General features: G+C 55.9%; 1 protein-coding gene across 2 annotated transcripts; it reads right to left on the bottom strand.

Moving 5' to 3' along the window:
* Positions 1 to 88: 88 nt before the first annotated feature.
* CD276 (CD276 molecule) lies at positions 89 to 27,866 on the bottom strand. Of its 2 annotated transcripts, XM_077881809.1 has the most exons (11): positions 27,749 to 27,866; positions 14,801 to 15,000; positions 14,424 to 14,553; positions 11,236 to 11,574; positions 10,764 to 11,078; positions 9,833 to 10,171; positions 9,379 to 9,675; positions 6,003 to 6,137; positions 5,142 to 5,183; positions 3,658 to 3,693; positions 89 to 1,534 (listed from the first exon to the last, which is right to left on the bottom strand). In XM_077881809.1, exons 3-11 carry the CDS (start codon positions 14,497 to 14,499, stop codon positions 1,512 to 1,514), a joined length of 1,602 nt encoding a protein of 533 aa, XP_077737935.1. In that variant the 5' UTR covers positions 14,500 to 14,553; positions 14,801 to 15,000; positions 27,749 to 27,866; the 3' UTR covers positions 89 to 1,511. The 2 variants fall into 2 exon arrangements, with proteins under 2 accessions (XP_077737935.1, XP_077737936.1); XM_077881810.1 differs by lacking the exon at positions 14,801 to 15,000 and having other exon boundaries at positions 27,749 to 27,859.
* Positions 27,867 to 27,891: the final 25 nt, after the last annotated feature.

The following is a 27,891-nucleotide window of genomic DNA, read 5'->3' as shown; positions in this document are numbered from 1 at the left end:
CCCCTCTGGCCTCAACTGTCCAGGAGGGGATCCCTCCTGCCGAGTCCTGCTGCCCAACCCACTTCCATACACTTCTCGGAGAAAAACCTTTCTACAAAGCCGTTTATTTTTCCCAAATTACACCCCCAGTTAACAAAATTCCTCAGAGTCCCACATTTAAATTAGACATGCCACCTCTTCCATTCCCGGGGAAGAAATGTCAGCGGGAGGACTTCAGAAGTTTTCCGGGGGCTGGGGGCCGGCGAGAGACAAGCCAGGAGGTGTCCTCCCAGCCCCGGAATAGCACCATGGGAGGGGCGAGAGGCTGTGTCCCTGCGCCCTCCTGGCCCTGCCCCGTCCCCAGGCTTCACCTGTGCCTCTGCTCCCCGGGGCCCGAGTGCCTTGGCCACCTGCCCACCTGCTCACACCTGGAAAGACTTTGGAAACCGCCTGTCTCTCCAGGTTTCTGCCCCCACCCCGTGCCCTGGTAGGGGTTAGGGATGGGGTGGGAGTGAGGTATCCAGGAAGCTGTGAGCACAGAAGAGGGGTACAGGAGGGGCAGGGCAGGAGGCCCTCATGAGCCGCAGTTGTCTATCTCCTCACAGAAGCCAGTTGAAGGATGAGCTCCTTCAAGGATGGCTTGTCTTCTCACCTGGGTCCCCGGTACCTAACACAGTGCTGACACCCCATGGATGCTCAATGAACATTACTAGACTGGATGAACAAAAGGAAAGGAGGGAAAAGCAGAGGGATAGAAGGGACCCCCCAGGGGGCCCACGCAGATACCCGGGGACCCAGTGTGACCAGCACATGCTTCCCACGGGGAGGGAGCTCACAGGGCACAGCCCAGGGCACCACGGGAGAGACTGGGCGAAGGGAGGTCAGGACGTGTCCCCGCACATGTTCCAGAACATGCACCTGTGTGCCCCTGCGGGCCTGGGGGGAAGGGCCCTGTCTTCACTTAGTGAGGGAGGGAGGAGGCCAACGTGGGGGCCAGAGGAGGAGGAGGAGGCAGGAGGGAGATGCCCGTGGACTCAAGGAGATGCTGAAGCTGCTGTGGCCCTTTCTAAGGAGATGGGCTTCGGGGTGGGGGGGAGCGGTGAGGAGGAAAAGCTGAGAAATGATGACTAGTGTATCAGGACCACTGGAGAAAGAAGGCCAGGGCGACTGTGTCTCCTGTCTTTGGAGAAATAAGGCAGAGGATCATTCTGAATGTTGCCGCAGCCAGACGGTCCACACAGCATATCCCCTGGAGAAATAAGGCGGCGGGGTGGTGTCTGTATCACGTCCATAAGAAAGAAGACAGCAGGATGGTTTACGTATCGTGTCACTGGAGAAATAAGGCAGCAGGCTGACTTGGGAATCACGTCCATTGGAGAAATAAGGCTGCGGGTGGTCTCTCTGTCCTTTGGAGAATGAGTGGACCCGCCGAGGTGGGAGCCATCTGTCGGGGGCAGGGCTCACACTGAGGCCCCAGTGCAGCCAGGGGAGGGAGCCCCCAGGCAGGGGCAGCAGCTCCCTGGTCCTCATGGTCAGGCTATTTCTTGTCCATCATCTGCATGTTGAGATGGAAAAAAAATGGGGGGAAAGGCACTAAATGCAGGAGTCCTGCTCTTGGGCATGCGCCAGAGCCCAGGCCCAGGGCCAGGCACTGCTGGGTGGGGAGTGTTGTGGGAGCGGCCGCTGCCGTCTGACCAGCAGCCCCTCTGCGGAGCACCGCCCTGGAGGCCCGCGCAGGCACAGGGCTGGCCATCAGACAGACCAAGAGGCGCCCCAGGGGGGCTGCCTAACTCCCGCCAGCCCTCTCTCAGCCCCATAGCTCCATCTGCCCCGCACGCTGCCCAATCACCTGCCCTCCTCTCCCTGGCACACTTGTCCCCTCCATGCCCCCCTCCTTGCTATTCCCTTCCGTCTTCCCTGGACTGGCTCCCTCCCCTCCACTAGCAAGAAATCCCTTCCAGCTCCCCTTCCCATGCTGAGTCCCTCTGACCCTTGTCTCCACATGGGGGGGCACCCAGTGGACTCAGACCCCCTGGCTTGGGGAGAGTTCAGAAGGACCAGGGCCTGTGTGACCCCACCGCTCCCTCTCCCATTCTTTGGGCTCTGTCTGTCTGTCCCGGGGGAAGCAGTCCTCCCTCCTGGGCATCGCCTGTGTGCGCACCCAGCGTGACCAGAGACTGGGTGGCCAGGCTGCCTGGTGGGAGCAGGAACGGGGAGCCCACTGCACCCCGCACCCAGGCCATTCAGCTGCAGCTCTCTTCTGGTACCAAGCTGACATTTCCATCTCCATCTGCTCGATGCTTCTATGCCTCATTTGGTTCAGAACAAGGAGGCAGATAACTTATCTCCATCCCTCCCTACCCCAACATAGGTCCCTGACTGCCAGGGAACATTCTACAGCATTCAAAAGGACTTCTTGCTTCTGCATTTGTCACCCTGCCTAATCCTCACAACCACCTTGCAAGGGAGGTGTGCATTCCACAGATGAGGGAACTTCCTGGAAGGCCGGAGGCAGAGACTAGCCCCAAGGTCCCCCCTCCAAACCCTGGGGCCTCTTTCTTCCGCACAGTGCTGCCTTCCTGAAGTCCTCTGACTGCCTTCTGTCAAAGTCTGAGTCTCTGACCCTCTTGAATCACGTATTTTGTAGAGGTCGCTGAGAGCCTCGTTGCTCCCCACCCCCACCCTTCTGGAAGTCTCCTGAAGACAGGGCCTACGTCCTTCCCTCCTCCCCTAGGTGCGGGTATGAGCATCCAGGAAGTCAGTGAAAGTCTATATCCTGACAGGGACGCCCAGGCAACCTGAGAAAGTTTCCATGACCTGTAGCAACCAACTTTGATGTTCTAGGTGGAAGAGCCATTCACATCGAGTGGCAACTCTGCATCCAGGAATGTCTCGTTCAAAATACACACACACACACACACACACACACAGGATCACATATATTTCCACCCAAACACACATACAGAGATGTCGCTGTTGGTTGGTTCCAGTAAGAAAGAATCTCAAACTCACCCCCAACCAACCACCCCCTAATGTACCTGCTGATGTTACAGAAGATGAGTATTAACGATTGTTACGGGCTGCTAACCACCCACCTGCTAACCACCCACCTGCTAACCACCCACCGTGGACCAGGAATTCGGCTGCCCCGCCCGAAGCCACATTCCCTAGCCTGGCTCGAGTGAGGCGTCATGTGACGAGGTCCTGCCCCAGCACAGAAACTGGAGTAACAGGAGCTATTTCTAGACAAGCCCTAGAAAAAACGTTCCTCTCTTTCCTCTCCCCGCCCCCCCCCCATTGCATCTGGAGAGGGCGTGGGAGCTGGAGCAGCCCCCTTGGGCCGAGGGATGGAAGTTCTGAGTGGAAGAGGCCAGAAACCAATAAATGGAGCCCAGGTCGAGGACACCAGTGGCCCGAAGACCACCCGGGCCTAGACCGTTACAGGAGACGGGAGTACATGCCTGTCTCTGTGATGCCCCCGTCACATCCGGGGCCTTGGTTACTCTGCCCTGGGCCATTTCACCGGGGGACAGTCAAGGCTGCTCTCCCGGGGACAGAGTTTCAGGTCACCGGGCACCAGGTGATAATCACCACCCACCGCCGCCGACCCTCCCCAGCGCCCCGCACTCAGGTGCACAAACACACAGACACGCAACCTCCAGCACCCCGTGTCTTTACCTTCTTTGCTTTCAGAGTGTTTCAGAGGCCGCAGGGCTGCAAAAAAGGAAGGAGCACACAGTGAGGGGGAACCTCGGAAAGTGATGGGGTCAGCAGTCGGGCAGAGGGACGAGGGACGGGAGCCGAGGAAGAGGTGAGCTCTGCAGGGATGCGAGAGGCTGGGAGGATGAGGGGAACCTCCCAGCCCCAGGGAAGGGGCCCTGGGCAGCCGTCCCAAGGCCTAGCTCCGCTCTGCAGCCCGTCACTCCCCATTCTTTGGGCCTCAGTTGCCCACATCTATACAATGGGAACGGCTACCCTGCCCTCCAGGGAGCTAGGGAATTGGAAGCACGCCGAGTCTACTTAAAAAAAAAAAAAAAAAGGGGGCACAGTAAGAAGCTACAGGAGGCTGCAGCCATCCCCGGGTGGGCCTGGGGTCATGCGGAACCGAGACTGAATAAATCTCTAGGCCGTCCTCTTCGCCCCACCTCCTCCCCCTGGCAACTACATCTGCCTCTGAGCAAGAAAAATGAGGCCTGATCCCAGGGCTGCCTCCACACCAAAGGCAGGGAGTTAATTGGCAGAATTTTCAGCATCCCCAGGTGTCAGTCTCCTGCTGCCTTCATGGGGGCGGGGAGGGGACTGGTGTCACCTGGCACTATCCCAAATGACTCAGCGGGAACCTGCCTCTCCCACCCCAGGAGCCCCAGAAGGGAGGGCAGGGAGGCCTCCAGTGGTGACAAAACACCGGTGGCTCGGCACCCGCCCCAAGCTGGGCTCCGGGTTTGTGTCTCTGAAGCACCACGCCCTTCGCAAACCACCCGTGTATCCAGTCACTCAAAAGAGCTGCAGCACAGCCCTCCGGTGCCATCGAGGCAGCGTCAGGATAACATTTACAGAGGGACTCTGGACCCCAGAGCTGCAAAGCACTTTGACCAAAGTCACACAGCCTCTAACCAGAACGGGACTGTCTGCCTACTAACAAGACTCCGAGATATCGAGCACTGACCAGGCACGGGGATGGTAGCGCGCCCTCTATACACGTTATCTCATCTAATTAAACCCATACAACCTATGAAGGGAGGCAGTCATCAGGGGGAAACCAAGGCCCAAAGATGAAGAAACTGAGGCCCAGAAAGCAAAGTGACTTGCTCAAGGCCACGGAGCCCACACGTGGAAGCTGGAGCTGAAGCCCAGGCCGCCCCGTCTCCTGCTCCCTCACTCTTTCCCTAGGAAGCCACCAGACCCCACAGTGCAGGGTCACTCAGAGTGGAACCGGCCCTGGTAGAAAGGTCAGGGAGGCGGGAAAGACGAAGCAGCACCTGGAAGATTCACATCCAGGCCTAACACTGAGCAAAGACCAGACTCACCTGCGTAGAGGACCACCGTCCACAGAACACACTTCATTCAAACCTCAAGCCAGTGTGGCTCCAGACCCTAGAGTCCTGTCCCCGCCCCTGTGTCCTTCCCGCAGCCGACAAGACCAGCTCTAAGCTCAGACTCACCGGTCTTGGATCCCTCTCCATCCCCATCCTGGTCCTCAGCACCTGGAAGAAAAGAACTCAGTAAAGAAAAGACTCTCAGCCCACTGCCGTTACTGCAGTTCTCCACCCGGAGTGCGGGACGTAGGCGAGCGGGCTGCGTAGGCCTGACCTGCGGTCCAGGTGTCGGGCACAGGGTGGGAGTCTGAGGCCAGCACAGAGCAGAGCCCACCCCTCACCCAGCCAAGCCCCGCCTCCTCACCCCTCCTCCTGGCCACCCACCGACCCCACGGCTCACCCATCCACCCAGCCCTGCCCGCCTCCCCGTGCACTTGTCCTTCTACAGCTTCCCCCGCCACCGCTGCCCCCACCCGTCTGTCCCTTCTCCACATATGCACCCTCCCTCTCCACGCCCAGCCAGCTCCCACCTCTGACCATCCACTTTCATGTTCACCCGGGGAAGCCTCTGCGTGCCCCCCCACCACCCACCAGTATCAACCCCCCACTCCCCGATGCGTGCTCACCCCGCACTCACCAGAGTTGACACACTTAGCTGTCAAGCTCAAAGCACCTATTGACCAACGTCCACCCACCACCTGCCAAAGTCAACTCATACTGACCGCAGCCCAGCTAAGGGCAGCTGCTTCAGACTCTGCCCACGGGGAGGCAGACACACCCTCACACAGTGACGCCCAAAGCCACACCCCGGCCGGCTCGGCTCACGCCTGTCTACACGTAGCAGACATGTTCAGCCTCAGGCCACACACACAGTCAGGGCCCAAGTGCACACTCATGCTCATTCTGTCACCAGAAAGCGACCTGCATGTTGATGTCACAGACACACCAACGTACCCAACGTGCATGTACGCACACACCCTCACTCACCTGCATTCTCCTCCTCACAGCTCTGCTTGATCTTCCTCCAGCACACGAAGGCCAGGGCCACCAGCAGTGCGACAAGACATACAGAGAGCCCCACAGTCACCCACAGGGCCTCAGGGGGGAATGTCATGGGCTGCCCTGGGAGGGGAAGTGGGGAGAGTGGGAAGAGACGGTCACGCCTGGCCCCCTGGTCCCTGAGGACAGCACACCCGGGGTCACAAGGTGTGAACGGGGAGCTCCAAACACTATGAAGGGAGCTCACTGACGTTCCCAGGCCCCCTCCCCACACACCAAGACACATCCAGACCCTGCCAGCCATGGCTGCTGCAGACATGCTTCAACCTGGCAGGCTGAAGAGCCTGCCATCCATGATGCTCTAGAACCTTCTATGGCTCCGCACCGACTTGAATAACGCTTCAATCCTCTCAAAGACCTCTATTACGTGGCTGCTGCTCACCCTCCCCCCAACCTTTCTTTCCATTTCTACTATAGGAACCTCTGCTCCACCCAAGCTGGTGAACTAACCTCTCGGCAGAGACAACTGGCTCCCTCCAGCCCCCACGCCATTGCTGACTGGTTCCCCTACTAAAAAAATTTTAAAAAAAAGAAATGCAAAAAAAAAAAAAAAAAAAAAAAGAAATGCTCCCAAACGCTCTCCCAGTTTAAGATTCACCTCCTCCGGAGGCCCTCTCTGACTATTCCAGCCCTGCCTGGAGATATCCCCCATCCGATAGATCAGGGAGCCGGCTGGTCTCCGAGCCAGATCTGGCCTGTGGTCTGTTTTTGTACAGCCTGTAGGCTAATAATAGTTTTTATATTTGTGAAGGGTTACCAAAAAAGGAACAGGAAGAGCAGAAGGGGAAGGAAAATCAGCAGCAGCAACAGAGATCGTCTGTGGCCCACAGAGCCTGAAATATTTACTACCCATCCCTGAACAGAAAATGTTTGGGGAGCCCCACATGCAGTGGGGGTGGGAACCGAGGGTGCCGTGGTGAGGTCCTGGGTTTACCCCGGAGGAGGAGCCTTGCCAGGGGAATGCTGCTGTGAGACGGCGAGGGCCCTTCTGCTCGCCACCTCACCCCGCAGGGAAGGCTGCAGGCACCCACACCTGGGGCAGGGCCAGCGGCTGTTGTGAGCACGCCGGCCAGGAGCCCAGGCCCTGAGCCCATGCTGGGTCCCGGGCAGAAGCCCCGGGGACGTCAGAGCTGGCCAAAGACAGGACTGCTTGGCTCTGCTCTCTGGAGAGAGCAGCCGCGGCCGGGCCCCCGGGTTCTGCAGAAGGCACCTGCAGCGCAGACAGCAGCGCCAGGACAGCCGTCGGCAGCAGAGGCCCGGGCAGGGGCGCAGCCACTCGCGGCAGATGTTTCCTTCAGAGCTGCCGCTCAGGGCCCTGCAACCAAAGGGGCCCGTCACCCAGGGGAGCAGGAGAGGACGGCGGCTGACAGGAGGGCCCAGGAAGGCTGGCCCGGGAGGCCCATGGAAGAAACCCCTGGGATCCCGGCTGGGGCTCCTGCAGCCAAGGAGGGAGCAGAGCCCCAGAAATATAGGCCGGAGTAGGGAAGATCTCTTTCTGCGTTCACCCCCTGGCTGCTGACAGTGCCTGCCACAGGGCAGACCTGCCCTGGAGTGAAGAGCGGGGCTCAGACCTGGGTCTTGCGGCTCCACATCCGGTGCCTGCTTCGTAGAGCACAGCACACATAACTTCACGAACCTCCGGCGGGTGTGGGAGGCACCAGGCTGCAGGACTGACATTCTGAATCCCAGAATGTTTTACCAGGCACAAAGCTGCCTGAAGCGGAATACAGGCCAAGGGCTCCAAAGTAGGCCAGACCTACTCTTCCAAAAACAGGAGGCTGGGTGGTGGGGAGGAGAGAAAATGAGGCTGAGAGGCTCAAGGTTGGATTCTGGTCCTGGCTCATGTGCTCACGGCCGGGTCCCAGAGCCGAGGGCCACACACCCCACAGATGAGGGGGGGCTCATGCACCTTCTAAACATTAAGTGCCAACTATTGCATTTATCATTTACCTAATTTTCAAATAGGTGCCTGTCCCCCCCCCCCCCCCCAAAAAAAAATAAAGCCACTGTGCATGTCTGCAAACTTGGGGAAAGTTCTCTCTTCTCTCTGGGCTTTGGTTTCATCTCTGAAACAAAAGTGCTTTATATGTGAGCTACTGAAGTTTAAAATAAAAGGGTTCTTTTCCCCCTTTAGATGGGGTAAGCGGTCTCCCTACAACTCCTTTTACACCCATAAACCTTTTCTGCGCGGCATGGCAAATATCCATCTCAGCCCAGTGTGCAAATTATCACAAAGTCCACCGATCTTTCAAGGCTTTCTCAACTCCCACCTGTCCCTGGGGATTTCTCCCAGCCACCCTAGCCCACTTTGGCCCCTGCCTCCCTTCTTAGAAAGCTTCACTTTTTCTGCCAATCTCACTCTACCTGGTATTTCTTATTCTCTCTGGAAACACACCAGGCATGTGGAAGTCATGGGAAGGGGAAAGAGGCCAACCAGGCAGACAGAACCGGCTGTCCTGACACCAGCAAATGTGAGGAGGCCCCTGGAGCCAACCTGATGTCCCGACACAGATGGAGATGTCCTCCCATGGCCTGAGGGTGGGCCTGAGCCCTCTTCACCCCCACCCCCGCCCCAGGCACAAGCAGCACCCACTGAGGTGGGCACTACAGGAAGGGAGGGTGTTTGGGCTGGGACCCCAAACCAGACCCCACTATCCAGGGAACTGCCAAATGAGCAACATCGATCTGGTGTTTGACCACATGGGGGCAGCAGCGATTCCCCCCACCTGCAGCGGACAGCCGACTCCCAGGGCCTCGGTGGTGCCCATGGTGCCCATGCATGCAGCAAAACCTTCCCATCACCGGGAGGAAAGCCCCCCCTCACCATGTGGAGTCTGCCCTGGAACTCCCACCGCACCCCCAGAGTCCAGGGAGCTACCCCCATCCCTGTATAAGAAGCACAAGCACCAGCTAAGGCACTCGGAAGAGGGCGACTATTACAAACGACCCTTATCAGCTCCTTCAGGCAAATCCCTTAAGGACTTCTTGGTGGAGGGTTTGAGACACCTGAAATGTATGAATATGTTTTTCAAAAAGGCTTCTGACCCGGGGGTGGGGGGTGACTGGGTGACCGGCACTAAGGAGGGCACCTAATGGGATGAACACTGGGTGTTATACTATAGGTTGGCAAATTGAATTTAAATAAAATATTTAAAATGAATCAATAAAATAAATAAATAAAAAGGCTTCTGATCACTGAAACCTGCCTAAATTCCAACTCATATTTTAGAAACCAGGCAGCAGCTCCCTGCATCTCCCCAGCTGTTCATCCGCACCCCCACCCCACCCCACTCCCGCCACCTACCTGTGATGGTGACAGAGCCATGAGCGTCCTGCTGCAGCACCGGGTTGCGCACCAGGCAGCTGTAGGTGCCGTTAGCGCCCAGCACCACCCGCAGGACACTGCGCACGTCGAACAGGCCCTGCTCGTTGGCCATCTGCGATGTGGTCACATTGCCGGTCAGGGGTGCTCCCTGCCCGTCCTGCCAGAGCACCTCGGCCTCCGGATAGCCCCGGTAGCTGGAGCACGTGATGGTCACCGTGTCCCCGGGCCGCAGGTCCTTGCTGGGCTCCAGGGTCATGCTGGGCTTCGAGTAGGGAGCTGGAGTGGGGCAGAGGGCAGAGGTGGAGGAGCTGCAAGGATTGGATGGGGGGGGGTGTCACGTGGGGGAAAGGGCACCTGGGTCCTGGGGTCGGGGGCGGCACAGCGGGGAAGGGGCCCAGGGCAGCTGGAGGGTGCAGCCGGGGAGGGTGCTCACCTGCCACCTGCAGGCTCACCGCAGCGCTGCCGAAGTCCCGGATGCTCACGAAGCAGGTGAAGCTGCCCTCATCGGCCACGCGCACGCGCTGCAGCCGCAGGGACGCATTGCCCTGGGCCAGCAGGTCGGGGAAGAGGGCCGTGCGGTTGGCGTACGCGCTGCCCTGGTCCCGGCCCTCGGCGAAGCTGTGCACCAGCTGCTTGGTGTCCGTCAGCTGCCAGATGAGGTTGAGCTGTGCCAGGCTGAAGCCGGGTTCAGGCGAGAAGGAGCAGCACAGGGTGGCATCGGTGCCCACCAGGGCCACCACGGGGTCCTCGGGCACCTGGACCTCCACGGCGCCTGGGGGACACGGGGTGGGCCGGTGACGGGGGGCAGGGCCATGCCAGCCTATCCGCCCCCAGCTTCCCAGACTTCCTCCTCTGTTAACCCCCAGGTCCTTGTCCATCTTCCCACTTTCTCTCCAGACCCAAGAGCAGACTGAGTCTCCGATCTCCAGATGTGGAGTCACCCCCATCTTACAAGGATTACAGGGGGTTGACCTCGGGCTGACAATGCCTGGGTGGGGGGTGGGGGGGGGCAGGCCTGGGACAGTATCCAGCCCTAGCAAACCCCCACCTGCTGATGGATCCGTTCCCTCGCCTATCCTTACTGTCTCTGGGGAGATCCGAATGCTCCTCCATCCTTTCCAGAGGCGTCCGGAGCCCTGGAGTCAGGAGTCCCAGAGGTGGAGAAGGCCCGTGACGGCTGTCCTCCCTGCCCAGCAAGGTAAGGCCCCGCCTCCTCACCCCGTTCACCTTTCCTGTCATCACTACTAGGAACTTCACCACTGTGGGAGACTGAAGGTAGGGAGCGAGGTTCCAATCCCGCAGCCCCTCTGATGGGACAAAGCCTCCCTCTCTCACAGGACATAAGCGAAACAAAAATAAAGAACCTGTGGGACTTCTGTGGGGCGTGATGGTGACGGAGCCACGGGCGTCCTGCTGCAGCACCGGGTTGCGCACCAGGCAGCTGTAGGTGCCGTTAGCGCCCAGCACCACCCGCAGGACACTGCGCACGTCGAACAGGCCCTGCTCGTTGGCCATCTGCGACGTGGTCACGTTGCCGGTCAGGGGTGCTCCCTGCCCGTCCTGCCAGAGCACCTCGGCCTCCGGATAGCCCCGGTAGCTGGAGCACGTGATGGTCACCGTGTCCCCGGGCCGCAGGTCCTTGCTGGGCTCCAGGGTCATGCTGGGCTTCGAGTAGGGAGCTGGAGTGGGGCAGAGGGCAGAGGTGGAGGAGCTGCAAGGATTGGACGGGGCGGGGTGTCACGTGGGGGAAAGGGCACCTGGGTCCTGGGGTCGGGGGCGGCACAGCGGGGAAGGGGCCCAGGGCAGCTGGAGGGTGCAGCCGGGGAGGGTGCTCACCTGCCACCTGCAGGCTCACCGCGGCGCTGCCGAAGTCCCGGATGCTCACGAAGCAGGTGAAGCTGCCCTCATCGGCCACGCGCACGCGCTGCAGCCGCAGGGACGCATTGCCCTGGGCCAGCAGGTCGGGGAAGAGGGCCGTGCGGTTGGCGTACGCGCTGCCCTGGTCCCGGCCCTCGGCGAAGCTGTGCACCAGCTGCTTGGTGTCCGTCAGCTGCCAGATGAGGTTGAGCTGCGCCAGGCTGAAGCCGGGTTCGGGCGAGAAGGAGCAGCGCAGGGTGGCATCGGTGCCCACCAGGGCCACCACGGGGTCCTCGGGCACCTGGACCTCCACGGCGCCTGGGGGACACAGGGTGGGCCGGTGAGGGGGCAGGGCCCCTGAAGCTTCCCTAGTCCTCCTCCCCTTCCCGGCTCTTCCATCCCTCCTTTAGACCTGAGACCCAAAGTGGTCCTCATTCAGTCAACAAGACTACAGTAGGCACCTACTGTTTGTCGAGCGCAAGAGTTAGGAATGCAACAGAGAACAAGAGCAGGGTCACACCCTTACAGAGCTCACCTTTTAATGGGAGAGTGAGACAGACTAAGACACAGATTCTCATGAGCACGGGATCAGGGGTATGAAGGACACACGTAAGCCAAAGGATGAGACGTGGTAGTTTTTAGAAAATTAGACAGGTATTTAACACCTGTCTGCGCTAGCTGCACTTTCACCTAAGTATATGTCATCTTTATTAATTACAAAGAGGAGTCTAAACAATTACAGACCAAATGTTAATAGTGGTTTTCTCCGAATGAGAAAGGACCATGAAATGTTTTTTTCTATTTTCTTTCCCTAAATAAACATGATTTGTTTTTATACCTGAACGAAAGAATGTCCACACCTTTCAATGCAGTGAGGCCCGTTCTCACTAAATTTAAGTCTCAGCCAAGTTGAGGTTTAAAAGGAATGAAGAAGAGTCTGACATACAAAAAAAGCCAGGCTAAGAGTGTTCCAGGCAGAGGAAACAGCAGATGGGAAGGCCCTGAGGCAAGGTTCGGCTCCCTAAATGAAAATATCAGGTAGCTGTCCAATGTGGCCAAGAGTCTGGATGTGAGGGCTTTGTAAAACCAGGGAAGAGGGACGCCTGGGGGGCTCGGCGGTTGAGCGGCTGCCTTTGGCTCAGGGTGTGATCCCGGGGCCCCAGACTGAGTCCCACACATCGGGCTCCCTGCTCCAATGGAGCCCGCTTCTCCCTCTGCCTGTGTCTCTGCCTCTCTCTGTGTGTCTCTCATGAATAAATAAAATCTTAAAAAAAAAAAAAAAAAACAGTAAAGAACTTAGGTTTGCCATATGCAACGGAAAGTCACTGCAGGTGGTGATGGTTGTAGGGGGCGCGGGGGGGCAGGAACCAGGCATAATCTGGCCAACAAGGCTTAAAACTCACTTCGGCTCCTCTGTGGAGAATGGATTCAGGGGTCTTTGTAAGAAGTGATGTTGGCTTAGCTCCAGAGGGTAGCAGTGGTGCTGGAGAGCATGGGACAGATTCAAGGTTTATTGATGAGGACCTGCTGATGAACTGGAGGTGAGGGGAACACGGGAGCAGGAATCCCAGAAGCCTAGTGTCAACTCATCCCCAGAACCAGGGCCAGGGGCATGGCCAGTGAAAAGCCCCCTGGGGCAGATTCCCCTGTTCCTCCCCTGCCCTTTAACCTGTGAACTGGCAAGCCTCCTCACCCAGTCACCTCTACCTCCATTCCTCCGTCACCTCCTTCTTTTAGAGCCCCGAAAGGTTAGACGGGGACCCCCGAGCCTTTCTTTGGGGGAGGCATGCTCCCTACTCTGGCACTGCCATTCTTGGGGAAGTGTGTGCTTTGGCCACCAGCACTGCAAGCATACTCAAAAAAGTGTAAAGATCAAACAGTCTTGACACAAAGCTGACTGGATAGAGCACCCCTTAAAAGTTTCTTGCATTTAGAAAAAAAACACCTTATGGTTAGTGTTTTTATTGTTTGTTTGTTTGTTTGTTTTTTTAAGATTTTACTTATTTATTTGAGAGAGAGCACAAGCGGTGGGGAGGGGGGGGGGCAGAGGGAGAAGCAGACTCCGAGCAGAGAGCCCGATGTGGGGCTGCATCCCAGGACCCAGGAATCATGACCTGAGCCAAAGGCAGAAGCTTGATGGACTGAGCCACCCAGGTGCCCACAGTATTTTTACTGTGAATGACACACAGGGAGAGGGTATCATGATCTTTGCAGCGTGTAGAGGTCTCTAAAGGTCTTATGCTGGCCCTGGATCTCTCCATGCAATACCACATGCCCCAAGCCAGCTCTCCAACTGGTGCCCCTTATGGGGGGCGGGGGCACTTAGGGATGAAACTTGTGGGAGGAATAATCCAGACGGAAGCGCTTTCCATAGAAAAATCAAGAGCAGCAGCGGCTAGAGTTGCTTCCTCTTTGTGATCAAGAGGGGGCACCAGACACTCAGCTTTGCGTTCCCCATGGCAGAAGAAGGCAGTTTCCCTCCGCCAGAGGCTGGTTAGGATTTAAAATATGGTAAGGATGTTGTTATTCAAAATAATGCCCTTATTGAATGCTGACTGTGTGCCAAGAGCTGCGTGGGAAGATTTACATCATTTATCCAACATGGTTGCTGAGCAGCTACTATGTGGCTGGCACCAGTCTTGGCACCGGGGGTAGACCCTACTCTTTGAACAGAGTGGCCAATAAGCAGGTGTCAGGCGGAGATGAAGGCTGGGAAGAAGCATGAAGAAGTAAAGTCGAGGGTGGGGAGAGACGGTGTGCTATTTTTTACAGGGTAGCCAAGAAACTTTGCTAAGAAGGTGACATAGGAGCCAAGACCTAAAAGAAAGAAAGAAAGGATCAAGGTATGCCAATGTCCGGAGACAAATGTTCCAGGCAGAGGAGACAGGACGTGCAAAGGCCCTCGGGATGGAGAACACACACTGTGTGTTCAAGAAACAGCATTATCACAGCAAGTGCTCACATTACCAGTTTACAGAAGAGGGGACAGAGGCGAAGAAATGCAAAATAAGTTGCCTGTCGAATCCCAGTGCAAATGAGTGGACAGGGGACAGTGGGAGGCAGTTGGCCAAAACTCCCCCCACCTCGTCCCTGCTAGGCAGACGGGCTTGGCCGAAGCCCTGGTGGGAATGGGTCCCCCCCGCCAGCCTCCACTCTGCTCCCCTCACCTGTGATGCAGAACCACAGCGCTGCCAGGGCCGCGGCCAAACGCACACCCACATCCGCGCTGGCCCGACGCAGCATCTTCCGGAGCGGCAGCTGACAGCTGGGCTCTCCGTGGTGGAAGGCTGCCCCTGCCTGCGAGGAAGAGGAAGTGAGGCCTTGGTCTCAAAGGGTCTTCCCCAGGCCCGCCCTCACCTCCTCCCCGCTGGACCAGCTCCAGGACGGAAGGCTGCGACTGCCCACTGGCAGGTCCTCCCTCCCACTCCCTACAAGGCTCTCCACGGAGGGCTTTTTGGAGACATGCTGGCAGAAGGGAACTGAGTCACTAGGGAGGCAGGACCAGGGCGCCCGGAGCAGGGGCAGCTGGGATGCCGGTACGAACTATAAGGAAGATGAGGCAAGGTGGCAAGTAGAGGCAAGGCTGGCCGGCTCAGGGCAAGAATGTGCACAGATCAGCTTGGATCAGTTCGGCTCCAGATAATAGCTGGTGGGGAGAACGCGGGCTGAGGATGGAGTCAGATGTAGAAATAGGCTGAAAGGTCTGAAGTTTATCTTGAAGGCAACTGGGAGCTGCTGAAGGTTCTAGAACAGGGGAAAGGATAGGATCAGAGCTGTGCTCCATAAAGACAACTGACAGCATCTGCAGGAGAAATGAGATAAAGGAGATCTGGGTGAGGGACGCCTGGGGGGGCTCAGCAGTTGACCGTCTGCCTTCGGCCCGCGGTGAAATCCTGGGATCCTGGGATCGAATCCCACATCGGGCTCCCTGCATGGAGCCTGCTTCTCCCTCTGCCTGTGTCTCTGCCTCTCTCTCTCTGTGTCTCTCGTAAATAAATAAATAATCTTTAAAAAAAATGAAAGAGGCCTGGACTGGGGTGGACCTCAGAGGCCAGAGTCAGGGCTAAGGGGTGTGTCTGGGGACACAGGCGAGACCTGAGCCAGGGAGGCCCTCTCCCGCCCCTGGCTGCACCCCGCGGCACCTGACATGGGCCGGCTACATCCACCTTTACCAGGTCCCACTGCCTGACCTTTCACCCCACACCCCCATGGAACCGAGGGGAGCCGAGGGGACCCATGTGGATTTAGGCTCCGGCCCCATTCATCAAGAACGCAAAGACGTCCCCTTCTCCCAGCCGCGCGGGGACACAGCCGGTCCGCTTGGTCCCATTTTGCAAGGGGCAAAACAAAGGCCCGGGCGAGGGAGGTGCCTGTGTTAACGCGATGCGACCTGCCGACCTGCCGTCAGCAAGCTCCGAGGGTTCGGTGCCCGCCCGCCCGCCCCACCACGGGGAGGCCCCGGACGGCCACTTCCTTCCCAGACGCTCCCAGTCCCAGCCTGGCAGCCGCACGGCCTCGGCCTCGGCCCGCGGAGTCAGCAGCCTCCAGCCTCCGCTCCATTCACAAAGGCCCCTTGGCGGGCGCCACATCCTGCCTACAAGGGCGACCGCTGGCCACAGGAAAAGCTAGCAGGCCGCGGCCTCCACGCTGCCCCGGCCCCCCCTCCAAAGAAGCACCAGGGACTAAAGATTAAGAAGCTTCCAGATCCTACGAGTCCCTTCCTCCCTTTCACCCCCAGGAGAAAACCAAGGCCTATCTGTTCTTCCCAGGCCACCTCCCTCACCCCTCCCGTTGCTGCTTACGCCTGCCACTCCCGCCCGGACCCAAGGAGCCAGTCCTTCCTAGACTCTGAGCCCGGCAAAGTTCCCACTGTCACGGCTTACCCTAGGGAAAAGCCCGACAGCCTAGAACCGAGAAGACCTGAGAACTCCACAGCACCCAGAGATTCCTACCACAACAGGCGGGCCCCGGGGGCTGAGACGGGGATGGAGAAACACATCTCAGAGACCCGGTTCTGCTCAGGGAATGGGAACATGGTCTGGGAACAGAGAGCCAATGACCGCTCCCTGGGAGAGATGGGGTGCCCTGCCTCAGAGCCTCATGGAGACACGCAGATCTCATGCTGCATTTGTACCATCCTCCCCACCTTCTCTACAAAGGGGAATTCTCATTCCCTGGAGGGACCTGCCCTGGAGTCAGCATGTGCCACCCCTCCCAGTGAGTCACCAGCCAGCCCTCCCTCCTCCTCTTCCTTCATCCCAGTTTCAGCCAAATGTGGGAACTCCAAGGAGCCCTGCCAGGAAACAACACACAGTGCCTTGGCTTTCCCCGAGAAGCAGGACTGAGGTGCCCAGGCCACCCTTGACCTGAAGGTACAGCAAGTTCATTCAATCCCAACAGGGGTGTGGCCACAGGGAAGCTCCCAAGAGATGACCCAAGAGGTGCCCCATTAAGCCAAAATCAAGAAGCAAAGGCCGAGACTCTATACCAAGACATCCCCAACCTAGGGAAGCTCAAGAGGAATTCACTGTCCACACCGTAACCAACGTAACCAACCCCGTATCTCTTAACCCCCTGCCTCCTCCCAATCCCTGCGGGGTCTGCTTGGACAAGGCTTCCTACCAGGAGGGCAAGAAGAGTCAAACCACTTAACTAGCGTCAGTCTGTGCTCACCAGTATAGCATAGAGGCAGAGCTTCTGAAAACAGCAGTTAAAGCACCTGGAGCAAGTGATGCCTGAAGCAGTGCACATCTAGACTGCCCAGATACTTGAACCAATCTTGGATTTTTTTCTCTCAAGCTAGTTTGAGCTAAGCTTCTCAAAGACTGCAACTCAAAGACTCCTTGAATATACATGCATTCGTGTATTTGTGTATTTGGTAGCGCATTTAGCGATTCACGGAGTACTGGCATTGGGGACAGAGAGATGACTAAGCTGTGTCTGTCCTCACGGAGCCTGCACTCCATGCAGCCTGCACTTCTCAGTGCCGGGGAATTCCTGCACTTCCATACGGTATATTACTCAGATACGCGGAGGGCTACTTGGAGGTACCTCAGAGACATAACTACCCTAAAGGTGGGTCCGGAAAAATGATGAGCAGCTCCTCAGGTAGACAGGCTGGGAAGGGTGGCTTTTCCCCAGTTCCGAGAGACCTGTCCTCCTGGCACTGCCTCAGGGCCTCTCAACTGGATCCCTTTGAAATAGCAGAAAATGAGCCCAAAGTTTAGGGTTCTGGTCCCAACTCTGACACTGCTAGGCATTTTTTTTTTAACAGTTATTCTCTAAACTCAGCGTTCCCATGTATAAAAGAAATGCCTTGGGCAGCCCCGGTGGCCCAGCGGTTTAGCACCGACTTCAGCCCAGGGTGTGATCCTGGAGACCCGGGATCGAGTCCCGCGTCGGGCTCCCTGCATGGAGCCTGCTTCTCCCTCTGCCTGTGTCTCTGACTCTCTCTCTCTCTCTCTGTCTGTCATAAATAAAATAAAATAAAATCTTAAAAAAAAAAAAAAAGAAATGCCTTGCTGGATCCTAGTGGAACTTCACTAGTGTGTTAAATCTTCACGTACCACATCCTTGTGGTTGAGCCAACTAAGCATCACGCAGGTCACACTGAATACACAGGATGACTGTGGCAGGAACCACTAGTCTCCCCCTCATATATATTATTCTCATCTTCTGTAGAATTTTTAGTGTAGGCACATGGTCCCTCAGCTAAAGGCAGATCCCGGCCTGCCTTGTGGACGAGAGGTGTGTCCGTGTGACCTCTTCTGGCTAACAGGATGGGAGAGGAACTGATGTGTGTGTCTGGGTCATACCCTTACGGAGAGGGAGCATGCCCTCCCTCTTCTCCTCCTCTTTCCCACTAGCTGGAACACAGCTGTGGTGACCATCTCAGACCATGCTGCCAAAGGCAATCCTCTGGGGACCTCAGAACAGCAAGAAACAACCCCCCCCCCCCACGGGCTGCGGTATTAGCCCTGGACGTACCCGGACTGTCACATGGGTGAGAGCAAGCATCTACTTAAGTGTCACTGTTATTTTGGGTCTTTCTTACAGCATCTGAAGTGACTAATTTAGGGAGCCATCCCTCCCCTCCTTTCCCTCGTTCTCTCCCCGCTCTTCCCACCCCATGAAAATTGCCACTGTTCAGAGCAGCAAAAGGAAACCACATCTAAAATAGGTGTTTCAAAATACCAACTGGACACTATCTCATCTGAGTCACTTAGTGATGCCTGGGCCCAGCTCAGGAGGTATTCCAAGGGTAGACATGACCTGGCTTGGGGATTGTTTTGTTTGTATGGGGGGGGAGGGGCGGAGAGAGTCAAGGATGTCCCAGAGGCTTGAACAAACGGGCACACGTGGGCACACAGCATAAGGTGGGGAGACCTGGAGATGAAGCATATTTAGGAGGAAGAACAATTTCTGCTGGGCTCGAGCTACAGAGCATCCAGGCCAAATGTCACACAGATTCCTGGACACACAGAGCTGGAGCTGAGAACAGGACGGGGAGTTATCCAAGCACTGGGAGTGATGGGAGCCAAAGTTGGGATCATTGAGGGAGATTATGGATGAGGAGAGGTCCCCCAACAAATTCGGGAGAAACCGCAGGAGTTAATGGTCAGATTATCAGAACAGGGAAACTCTCTCGGGCCACTCTCATAACCCGTTTGCCCCCTCCAGTGATGGACACCCACAACCTCCCAAGGAACTCCACTGGCTTTTGGGCAGCTGTCACTGGGGAGAGACGGCCTTATCTCGAGCCAAAATCTGCCTCCCATATAGCCCCTGTCCATCCTCCTTTAACCTTATCCATGTCTGCCTCCTCTCCGCAAGTTTTAGATCTTCTCCCTTGATGAGGTCACCCCGGACTGTCATGCCATACTGTTCACCAAGCTAACCCCAAATAATAGACTACCAAATTTGTGGCCAATGACTAGAAGCCAGTTATTTGCATTGCAGCAGGTCCTCATCTCTGCCATCCTCTTCTGATTGACTTGGAGAAAGGGTGGAACTTTATGGGATATTTCATTTGTGCTATTATTACATTTCATCCGGTTAAGTCGGCTCTATCACTCCAACTGCCACAACCTTTTCTTCGAAATCGCGGCAAAATACATGGAGTGTGAGGTTTACCCTTTTAAACATTTTAAATGTACAGTTGAGTGGTGTGAAGTACAGTCACGGTGTTGTGCAACCACGCCATCGTTGTTTGAAGTACTGTTGTGACAGTTCCTGGTACACAGAAGGTGCTCAATAATTTTGTGGTGGATGAAAAAAAAAAAAAAAAAAAAAACAGAAAAATGAATGTCACCCAAAAAGGTTGCCCTCTTCTCCCTGCTTTGTTTCTTCTGTCATCAAGGTCCTCAGGAAGAGGAAGATCCCACAGCTTAGGTTTCTGCCTCTGGATCAACACCCATCAGGGCTTTGGGATTAGCAATCTCCCTACTCAGGCTGCCACCTCTTATCCCCCTTCTGGCGGAGGACCAGTCAAACGGGGAAGAACCAGGGGGGAAAAAAAGGCTTATCTGAAGAAAAATGGACTCTTCTTCAATTAATAATGGGTTCCAGAATTTTGTTAGGGGTTAAGCACATGATCTCCAATCTGTTGTTCCCAAAATCTGCCTTCTTCCCCCTAAAACTGGTTATTTGCTCATCTCAAATCTTCCAGCACTCAACTATCCACTCATGCAATAAACATGATGAAGTACTATGGGCATGGAGGGTCAAGCAGTTGCCTGGGGGAGTGGGGAGGCTCTGAGGAGAAGTCATGTCAACGGTCTGGCAGCTTGAGGGAAGTCATCAGGGAGTTGGCCCCCACAGCATACTCTGAGAAGAGACGGACTCTGGGGAGTGACTGTCAGGAGATGGGCCACGGGAGTTGGTCAGGGGTTGGTTAGGGATTGATTCTGTACACAGTGGGAAACCGTGGAGGGCTACGACCCCAACCCCCACCCTCCCCACCTACCCCAGTTGTCCTGAAATATCCACGACAACTTCTCAGGTATCCCCAAGTTCACTCAGCACCAGGACGATCACAGGGGCCAGAAGACAAAGCCACTGAAAGCAGATTATCACCTCCCTACCTGGCCTGAACGTCAGCTCCTTCTTAACAGCTTCTGCAACTTCTTTCTTTGACAAAGAATCAAAACAGGCTGAGCAGACCTTCTCTGCCCCAGTAGTCAGTCTTGATACTCTTAGTAACTTTCCTCCAAGCCCTTTATTCTAGAGAGCCTCTCTCTTGTTCTACACTGGCTCCTTCCCTGCAGGGAACCCAGTCCATGTGGTGCTGGTGGGGCTGACCCCCAGCCTCGGGCCTCACTGGGTGACCAGACGTGACATCGGGGAACACTCAGTGATTGGCTCCGGAATGGGCCCATGAGCCAAACCACACCCAATCGGACTTCCCAGGGCTGTTCTGTTGGAGCAAGCAGGAAAGACTCTTTTGTAAAGGTCTGGGTAGTAAATATTTCAGACTTTGCAGGCCATCTGATCATCTGTCACGACTACTCAACGCTGCCATTGTAGCGGGGAAGCAGTCAGAGACAACGTATAAATGAATGAGCAGAGCCGTGTTCCAAAAGAACTTTATTTATGGGCGCTCAGATTTGAATTGCATGTAAATTTTTATGAATCACATGATTTTTTTCCAACCATGACAAATGTAAAAACCATTCTTAGCTGTGGGCTATACAGAAACAAGCGGCTAAAGATTTGGCCCATGGGCTGTAGTTTGTAGGAACTGGTTTACGGAAACACTGGCTCGAGTCTCAAAGACACCCAAGCGAGCAGCAGAAATGGGAACCAGGAGGGGACTGGTACATTAATTACGGCACATCTGGGGAATGGAAGAGCGTAGAGCTTTTTAAAAGAATGTGTACTAATGTGAAAGTAAGTCCATGACCTATGTCACCATCAATAAAGTTTACTGTCAACTGTATGACCTCATTCCTGTATTAACAGATGGCCCCATGGACCCAGGTCAGGTCCCCTACCTCTCTCTCCATCTCAGCGTCAACTGTATTCCAGCACAGACCCTTCTTCCTCCAGCACGGGACCTCCTGGAGTTGGCTCCCAGGCCTTCTCCTCAAGGCTCCCTACTATTTTTTCCTAGATGATTTCATCCACTCCCGTGGCTGTAAGTACTGGCTTTATACGCCAGCAACTCCCAGAGTTTTTTTCTCCAAGCCCACACCTCTCATCTGAGCTCCAACCATCCCCTAGACAGCTCTTAGCCAGTGACTCCCAGGCCTCTCCCTCTTAGCATGTCCCTCTTCAAACTCTTGATCTCCCCTCGAACCTATTTCTCCCCAGCTCTTCCCACTCAGAAAAGGCACCACCCTCCACCCTCTGCTCAAGCCAGAAACCGGGGTTTCTCTCACCTCTACAATCCATCACCAAGAACGACCATTCCTGACCCCAAAATATATCTTCAGGGTTGGCAAACTATAGCCCAAGCCCCACATCCAGCCCATTGCCTGCATTTGTTCAGCTCGCCAGTCAAGAAAGGGTTTGCTGGGGGCGCTGGGGTGTCTCAGTGGTTAAGCGTCTGCCTTCGGCTCAGGTCGTGATCCCGGGGTCCTGGGATCGAGTCCCGCGTCGGGCTCCCCGCGGGGACCCTACTTCTCCCTCTGCCTGGGTCTCTGCCTCTCTCCCTCTGTGTCTCTCATGAATAAATAAAATCTTAAAAAAAAAAAAAAAAAAGGAAACGGTTTGCTTTTTTAAATGCTTGAAGATCAAAAGACTATTTCATGAGACACGGGAATTACATGAAATTCAAATCTCAGTGTCTGTAAATAAAGTTTCCTTGGAACGCAGCCACCTTTCATTTATGTATTGTCTGCGGCTGCCTTGGCAGACAACGGCAGAAAAGCACTTGCAGAAAAGCACTTGCGATCATCGCAAAGCCTAAAATATTTACCTTCCGGCCCTTTGCAGAAAAAGTGTGCTGCCGCCCGATCCGGTTCCACCCAGTGTTTCCTCCCACCTGGGCTGCTGCTCCGTTCTGCTGAGTCTTCCTCGTCCCGTCCCATCCCAGTCCCCGTCCCGGTCCCGGTCCCGGTCCCCATCCCCGTCCCCATCTGCATGGCCACAAGAGCTCTCTCTACCCTCCCTCTCATCTCCCCACTCGCTTCTAGACTCCGGCTCCTGACTCTACATCGCAACCGGGCCAACTGCTCTAAAAACATAAGCTGCATCAGGCCGTCACTGCCAGTATTTGATGGTGGCCCACAGAGCCCTGCCTGGTCTGGCCCTGAAGCCCTCCCCAGCCTCCCGTCCTCCTATTTCCTTCCCCATAGTGGCCTCTTCTAGGAGCTATGATGGGGGATCCATGCATTTTTGCAAACACAGTTCCTTCCTCCTGGATGAGATGGGTAACACCTCTTTACCCTGAGAGTCACCTTGGCAGGAGAGCCAGGCACGGATCTGCCACTCCAGGGAAGTCCCTGTTACTCACTGCAGTTTTCTTTTTCTTTTTTTTTTTTTTTAAAGACTTTATCCATTTGACAGAGAGAGAGATAGCACACAAGCAGGGGAGCAGCAGAGGGAGAGGGAGAAGCAGACTCCCCACTGAGCATGGAGCCTGATGTGGGGCTGGACCCCAGGACCGTGAGCTGAAGGCAGACGCCAACCCACAGAGCCACCCAGGCTCCCTTCTCATTACGGTTTTCTTTTCCTAACATCCTATGGGAACCTCCCTGAGAAGGAACAGCATCTGTTCTATGGACGATTGCACCCTAATTCCAGCAAAGGCCCGGCACCTGACGAGTGCTTGATGCGCTGTCGCTGTCGAATGAATGAGGGGGTCTGTGTGCTTAGAAAGAGAGACAGGTGGATGTTTGTATATGGGAAAGGCTGACAGTGAACCCAACCCCAGGGCAGGGGAGGGAGGGCAAGCATCTATTCTTCCTTCGTAGTTGATACACTTCTGTGACTCTGAGGGTGAGCAGGTCATTCCTTTGCAATTAACAAAGAGGAAAACAGCAACTTTGAAGATTTTTCTGGATTTTAGACCAGGCTCCATCCCTCACTTGCTAAGCTCCCTAGGGCAAACCCACTGGCGCTCTGGATCTTGGTCTCTGGATCTTGGTCGCCTCAACCCTCAAAGTTCCCACCACCATCCCGTGCTGTAACCGTGATCCCCTGCTAGGCTGGTGTCCTCACAACAGGCTTCCTGGGAAAAGTGAGCCGTGGTGTTTTAGGGGATGACTCTGGTGTAGGAGATACAGTTTCAAGTCTAGACTTTGCCATTTCCTCGTCATGACTTTGGGAAAACATCCTCTGACCCTCAGTTTGGTCATTGATAAAACAGGGACCTAAACTACTCTCCCACTGACCTTCCCTTTTCCAAAAATCTGGGTCATTTGGGCCTTTTGTGTTGTTAAGTAGAATGTCAGGCTGCCTTGCGGGCCACAGGGTGCAGCCAGGGCTCGAGAGCAGGCTGCCCTGTGTTCAAATTCTGATTCAAAAGTTATGCTAGACACAGGACCAAGTATAAACGGCTTGACCCCTTTGAGACTTGATCCTCCATCACTAAAACAGGAGTAACAACCCCTACCCCACATGGGCTACTGGGAGAACAAAATAAGAACATGTAAAAAATAAAAAATAAAAAATAAATAAATAAAATAAATAAATAAACAAAAACAAAATAAGAACATGTACAGAAGGGACTTGGGAAAGCACCTAGCACCCACAAACAGCGGTAACAATTAGTCCTGCCATTATTATTGCCGTAGTCATGGGGACAAGGCCTCCTGGGCCCCCTGCACTGAGTGTCCCCGCCCTCCCCAGCCAAGAGCTCCTCTGTCGGGCTATGCATCCAGGTCCCTGAGACCATTACTCCTTCTGTGACCCCATTTCCACCGAGAATCCCACCTGCACCCCAGCTCCAAAGCAGCAGACTCAAACAATTGGGTTCCATCTCTGCGTCTGGCTCATCCATCCCTAGTGGTCACCTCCCCCTTGCTCCTTTAGATGCGAGACCACAGTGCCAAGCGTTGTGGGCTCCAGCCCCTCCTGGCCCTGCTGCTCCCACATCCCCCAGTAAAGGGCTGCCCCCAACCCCCAGCACACATTCCAGTATCTCCCAGGGAAGCCCCGGGGCCTGGGAGCCCTGCTTCTCAGAGGCACTATTTTTTCCTACTCCAGGGCTCCCAATAAAAGAAAAAAAAAAATGCTTCTCATTTCCCACTCCTAGCGGGTTTCCCTCTGACATATTCAAATGCCCAAAGAAATTCCAGGTGTGGAGGAGGCATCCATTCCCTGAACCACAAAGAGAATGAGAGAGAGGGGCACCTGGGTGTCTCAGTGGTTGAGCATCTGCCTTTGGTTCAGGTCCTTTGGGACTGGGTCCCGCATCCCCTCGGGGAGCCTGCTTCTCCCTCTGCCTATGTCTCTGTGTCTCCCATGAATGGATAAATGAATTTAAAAAAAAAAAAAAGGAGAGAGAGAATGAGAGGCAGAGTGGGAGCACCGGTCAGAACTGGAGGGCAGGGGGGGACTCCGAGGACATACATGTGCTGAAGACCAGGCCTCTGGAAAAGCAGGTACTTTCAGCGATGGCTTGGACTGGGAGGCCTTCATCAGGCCTGCCTCCAGCTCTCCAGGTGAGTCCTCTCTGCCTCGCCGTGGGGACAGTTAGCCCATCTTGCCAGACTCCAGAACAAGGGGAAGCCCATACCTGCCTCTGCGAGGGGCAGAAAGAGCCTGTCCTGGAGACAGACAATTTTCCAGCACCAGCATTTGCCAGCTGTGTGTCTCTGGGCAGGTGACTTCCCCTTTCTGGGCTCTGGCTTCCCCAATGATACTATGGAGCCAATGACACTCCCTGCTTCAGAGGACTGACATGATTAAATGAGATGATGTCTATGAAGCATCTGACACAACCCCACCCCTAAACCTGGAAACTCAACGTTCCTAGCTGGAACCTCATACTGCAAGGGTGGCAAAACTGCAGCCAAAGGGTGCATAAAAGGACATGGGGCCCTGTCCCAGATGTTTGATGCATGTGAGACCACAGGAAATTTCTCATGGATCACATCAATCAGTTCCCACCCTCTTCCTCCCCCCCAGGCCCAGGCCATGCCTCCCCCTCCTGCTGGTGGACCTCCCTGGCACTCCCGCCCTGGGGTGTGGAAAGAGGACCGCAGTGAGAAGTGGCCACCCACTCAGAGAACAAGCTCATGGGCAGTGACATCATCCTGCCTGCCCTTCTTCCTCCTCCCCTGACCCCATGAATCAAGTCCACAGCCTCAGGCCCCATGTGGTCATCATTTTGGAGGCTGTTTGGATTTGGATCATTTTTCTTCACACTCAAACCTCACATGTCCAACCATGAACCAGCCAGCAGCAGGCCAGGGACTTGCTCTACAACACTTTCTACAAGAGTCCTTGGGTGCTGTGGAATCCCACCTAAAACCCCCGCGATCATCCTGCCAATCTGACCCCAAGCAGTATTGCTCAGCTCACGGTCAAGGCTAAGTCCCATTCCAAAGAATGAAAATTCATCTATGGCTCCAGAGAGGACCACAGGTTCAAGGATGAAGGAATTCCCCTAGGAAGACTCTGAAGTCAACCTCACCAGAGGAGGGACACAGCCTCTTCAGAAGGGGACAACGCTCCTACAAATGTCCTTTCCACAAATGTTCAAGCACCCAACCCAGCTGTCAGGCATCTGAGCATCTCGGACATTCAGCCCATCTACTTCCATTGGGTGCCAGGTCAGAGCAGCAGAGGACCAGGGACATGAAGGAAAAACAGGTCCACCAATCCCAGCAGCCCTTCCCACCCTCGGGCTTGCATTGACACGGGCTTCTTCTCACCTCGGCCCAACTGAATGGTCCGGTTTCTTGCAGCACAGAAGTCTGGAGTAAATTGGAAAGCTCACTGAAGGCAATTGGGAGGAACCACCAGTGATGTCATTGAAGAAAGGGAAGAGCTCCAAACAGCAGTCATGGGATCGATAAAAGCATGGCCGAAGCCACTGAGTGCCAAGCTCACTCCCTCAAAAGTCCCTTAGTGCAAAATCTGACATTCACAACACTGACCTGAAGTCGTGCAGAAAAATTTCTCTGGCTCCAGGAGCGTCCTGATGTCAGACTCTGATGCACGTACTAATATGGGAGAGGAAGGTTTCCTCCCTTGATAGTTAAGCCTAAGTGTTAATGCTGAAGCTCAGGGATTCTAGATATAGGGGCCGGTACTCACCCAAAATATTCCCATTCCGAAATGAGCTGGAAATATGAGCCATCACTCACACCCTACAGCCCCAGAGCCCTGCACCCCTCCCACCTCTCAGATCAGCCCCACCCATCAGACAAGTTTCAGCTTCCCTTTCAAGTTTAGGCCTCAATTTCCCTGGGCCTGCGGAGTGTCCCACCCACGTGCAGGCCCCCAGACTAGGAGGAAGGCTGCACTCAGCATCAGATTTCCTAGGGACTTCTGGGAGGCCAGAGAGAGTGAGAGGAGCCTGGACTAAATGAAGAATTTTTTTTTTTTTTTTTTTTTTAAGAACTCTCTTAAAGACAGGAGGGCTTCATTACTTTCTAATACAGAAGCTAACTGCCAAAGACAGGCGTGTAAGAAAAGGACCTGGGGCCTTAATTTAATGATGAAATTGACTCATTTATAATTATCCACATCCAATTTGAAGGTAAATTGTTTTTCTCAATTAAGTCAAACAGACTCTTCCCCCCTGCCCGCGGTCCTTTCCTGCTTTACTATTTGCCTAAGGTTTCCCCTCGGTGATAGATCCATCCGCCTCTGAGTCATCTGTCACCCATTTCTCATTAGGGCAGGTCTGGCTTAGAAATAAAGCCCCTTTTCTGGCAGTTCGCTGCCTTCAGCCACCAGACCTGCCAACTCCCCCATGCCCCATGCCCCCCCCCCCACAGCATCTGAAGGCCTTGGATACAGATTCAACTCCCTCCCCTCTAGGGGGTCCCCACCGAGTCCCCAAATCCTCTCCATAAAAGCGTCCCACCTCCCCCACCGTCTCCCGGAGACTTCCCGAGCCCAATCGCCCCCGCCCACCCCAACACCTATTCACCCCCGGACCCCCCATCCCCCCCGCCCCCGCGCCCACTGCTGCCCGCGGAAGTCCTCTACTCCGTCCTCGGGGCCGAGCGGGGGGGGGGGGCGGAGGGGGGCTCCTCACCCTCCCGGCAGCTCCCCCTCCTCGGGGTGGGGCTCAGGGTGCTTCCCAAGCTGGGGACCGCGCTTCCCCGCCAGCCCGCTGCCCCGGGGAGCTCTGCGGCCCCAACCAGGGACACAGCGCCCCCGGGCCCTTGCACGCCCGAGGCCCGGGGGTCCACGAGCACCCCCAGCCTCCGCCAGGGCCTCCGGGGGCGGGGGCAGGTCCCAGGGTGTCCCGGCGTCCCGGCCTCCCCGGCCTCCCCGGCCTCCCGGGCCCGCACCGCTCGCCGCAGACAAAGGCCGCCCCGCGCCCCGCGCCCCGCGCCCCGCGCCCGCCCCGCGCCACGCAAGCACTCACCGCCCGGCTCTCGGCACGCGGGGGCGGGGGCACCGGGGGCACCGGGGGCACCGGGGCGCGGGACACCCGGACGCGGCGCTGCGACTGGCCGCCGCCGCCAGGCCGGGCCCGAGTGGGGGTCGGGGGCGGCCCCGCCAGGCCGA

Source organism: Canis aureus, chromosome 32 (assembly GCF_053574225.1).
Source record: "Canis aureus isolate CA01 chromosome 32, VMU_Caureus_v.1.0, whole genome shotgun sequence".
In the NCBI taxonomy this organism is placed as follows: domain Eukaryota; kingdom Metazoa; phylum Chordata; class Mammalia; order Carnivora; family Canidae; genus Canis; species Canis aureus.
Note: the sequence above shows the minus strand (reverse complement) of the source record. Positions and strands in the feature narration are given on the sequence as shown.

Coding starts and splice junctions, on each gene's coding strand:
- CD276 (XM_077881809.1), bottom strand. CDS start 14,499: ATGCTGCGTCGGGCCAGCGCGGATGTGGGTGTGCGTTTGGCCGCGGCC. Junction 6,138..9,378: donor TGGCTCTGTCACCATCACAG/GTAGGTGGCGGG, acceptor TTCCCCTCCCAG/GGCAGCCCATGACATTCCCC. Junction 5,184..6,002: donor CTGTGAGGAGGAGAATGCAG/GTGAGTGAGGGT, acceptor CTTTTCTTCCAG/GTGCTGAGGACCAGGATGGG.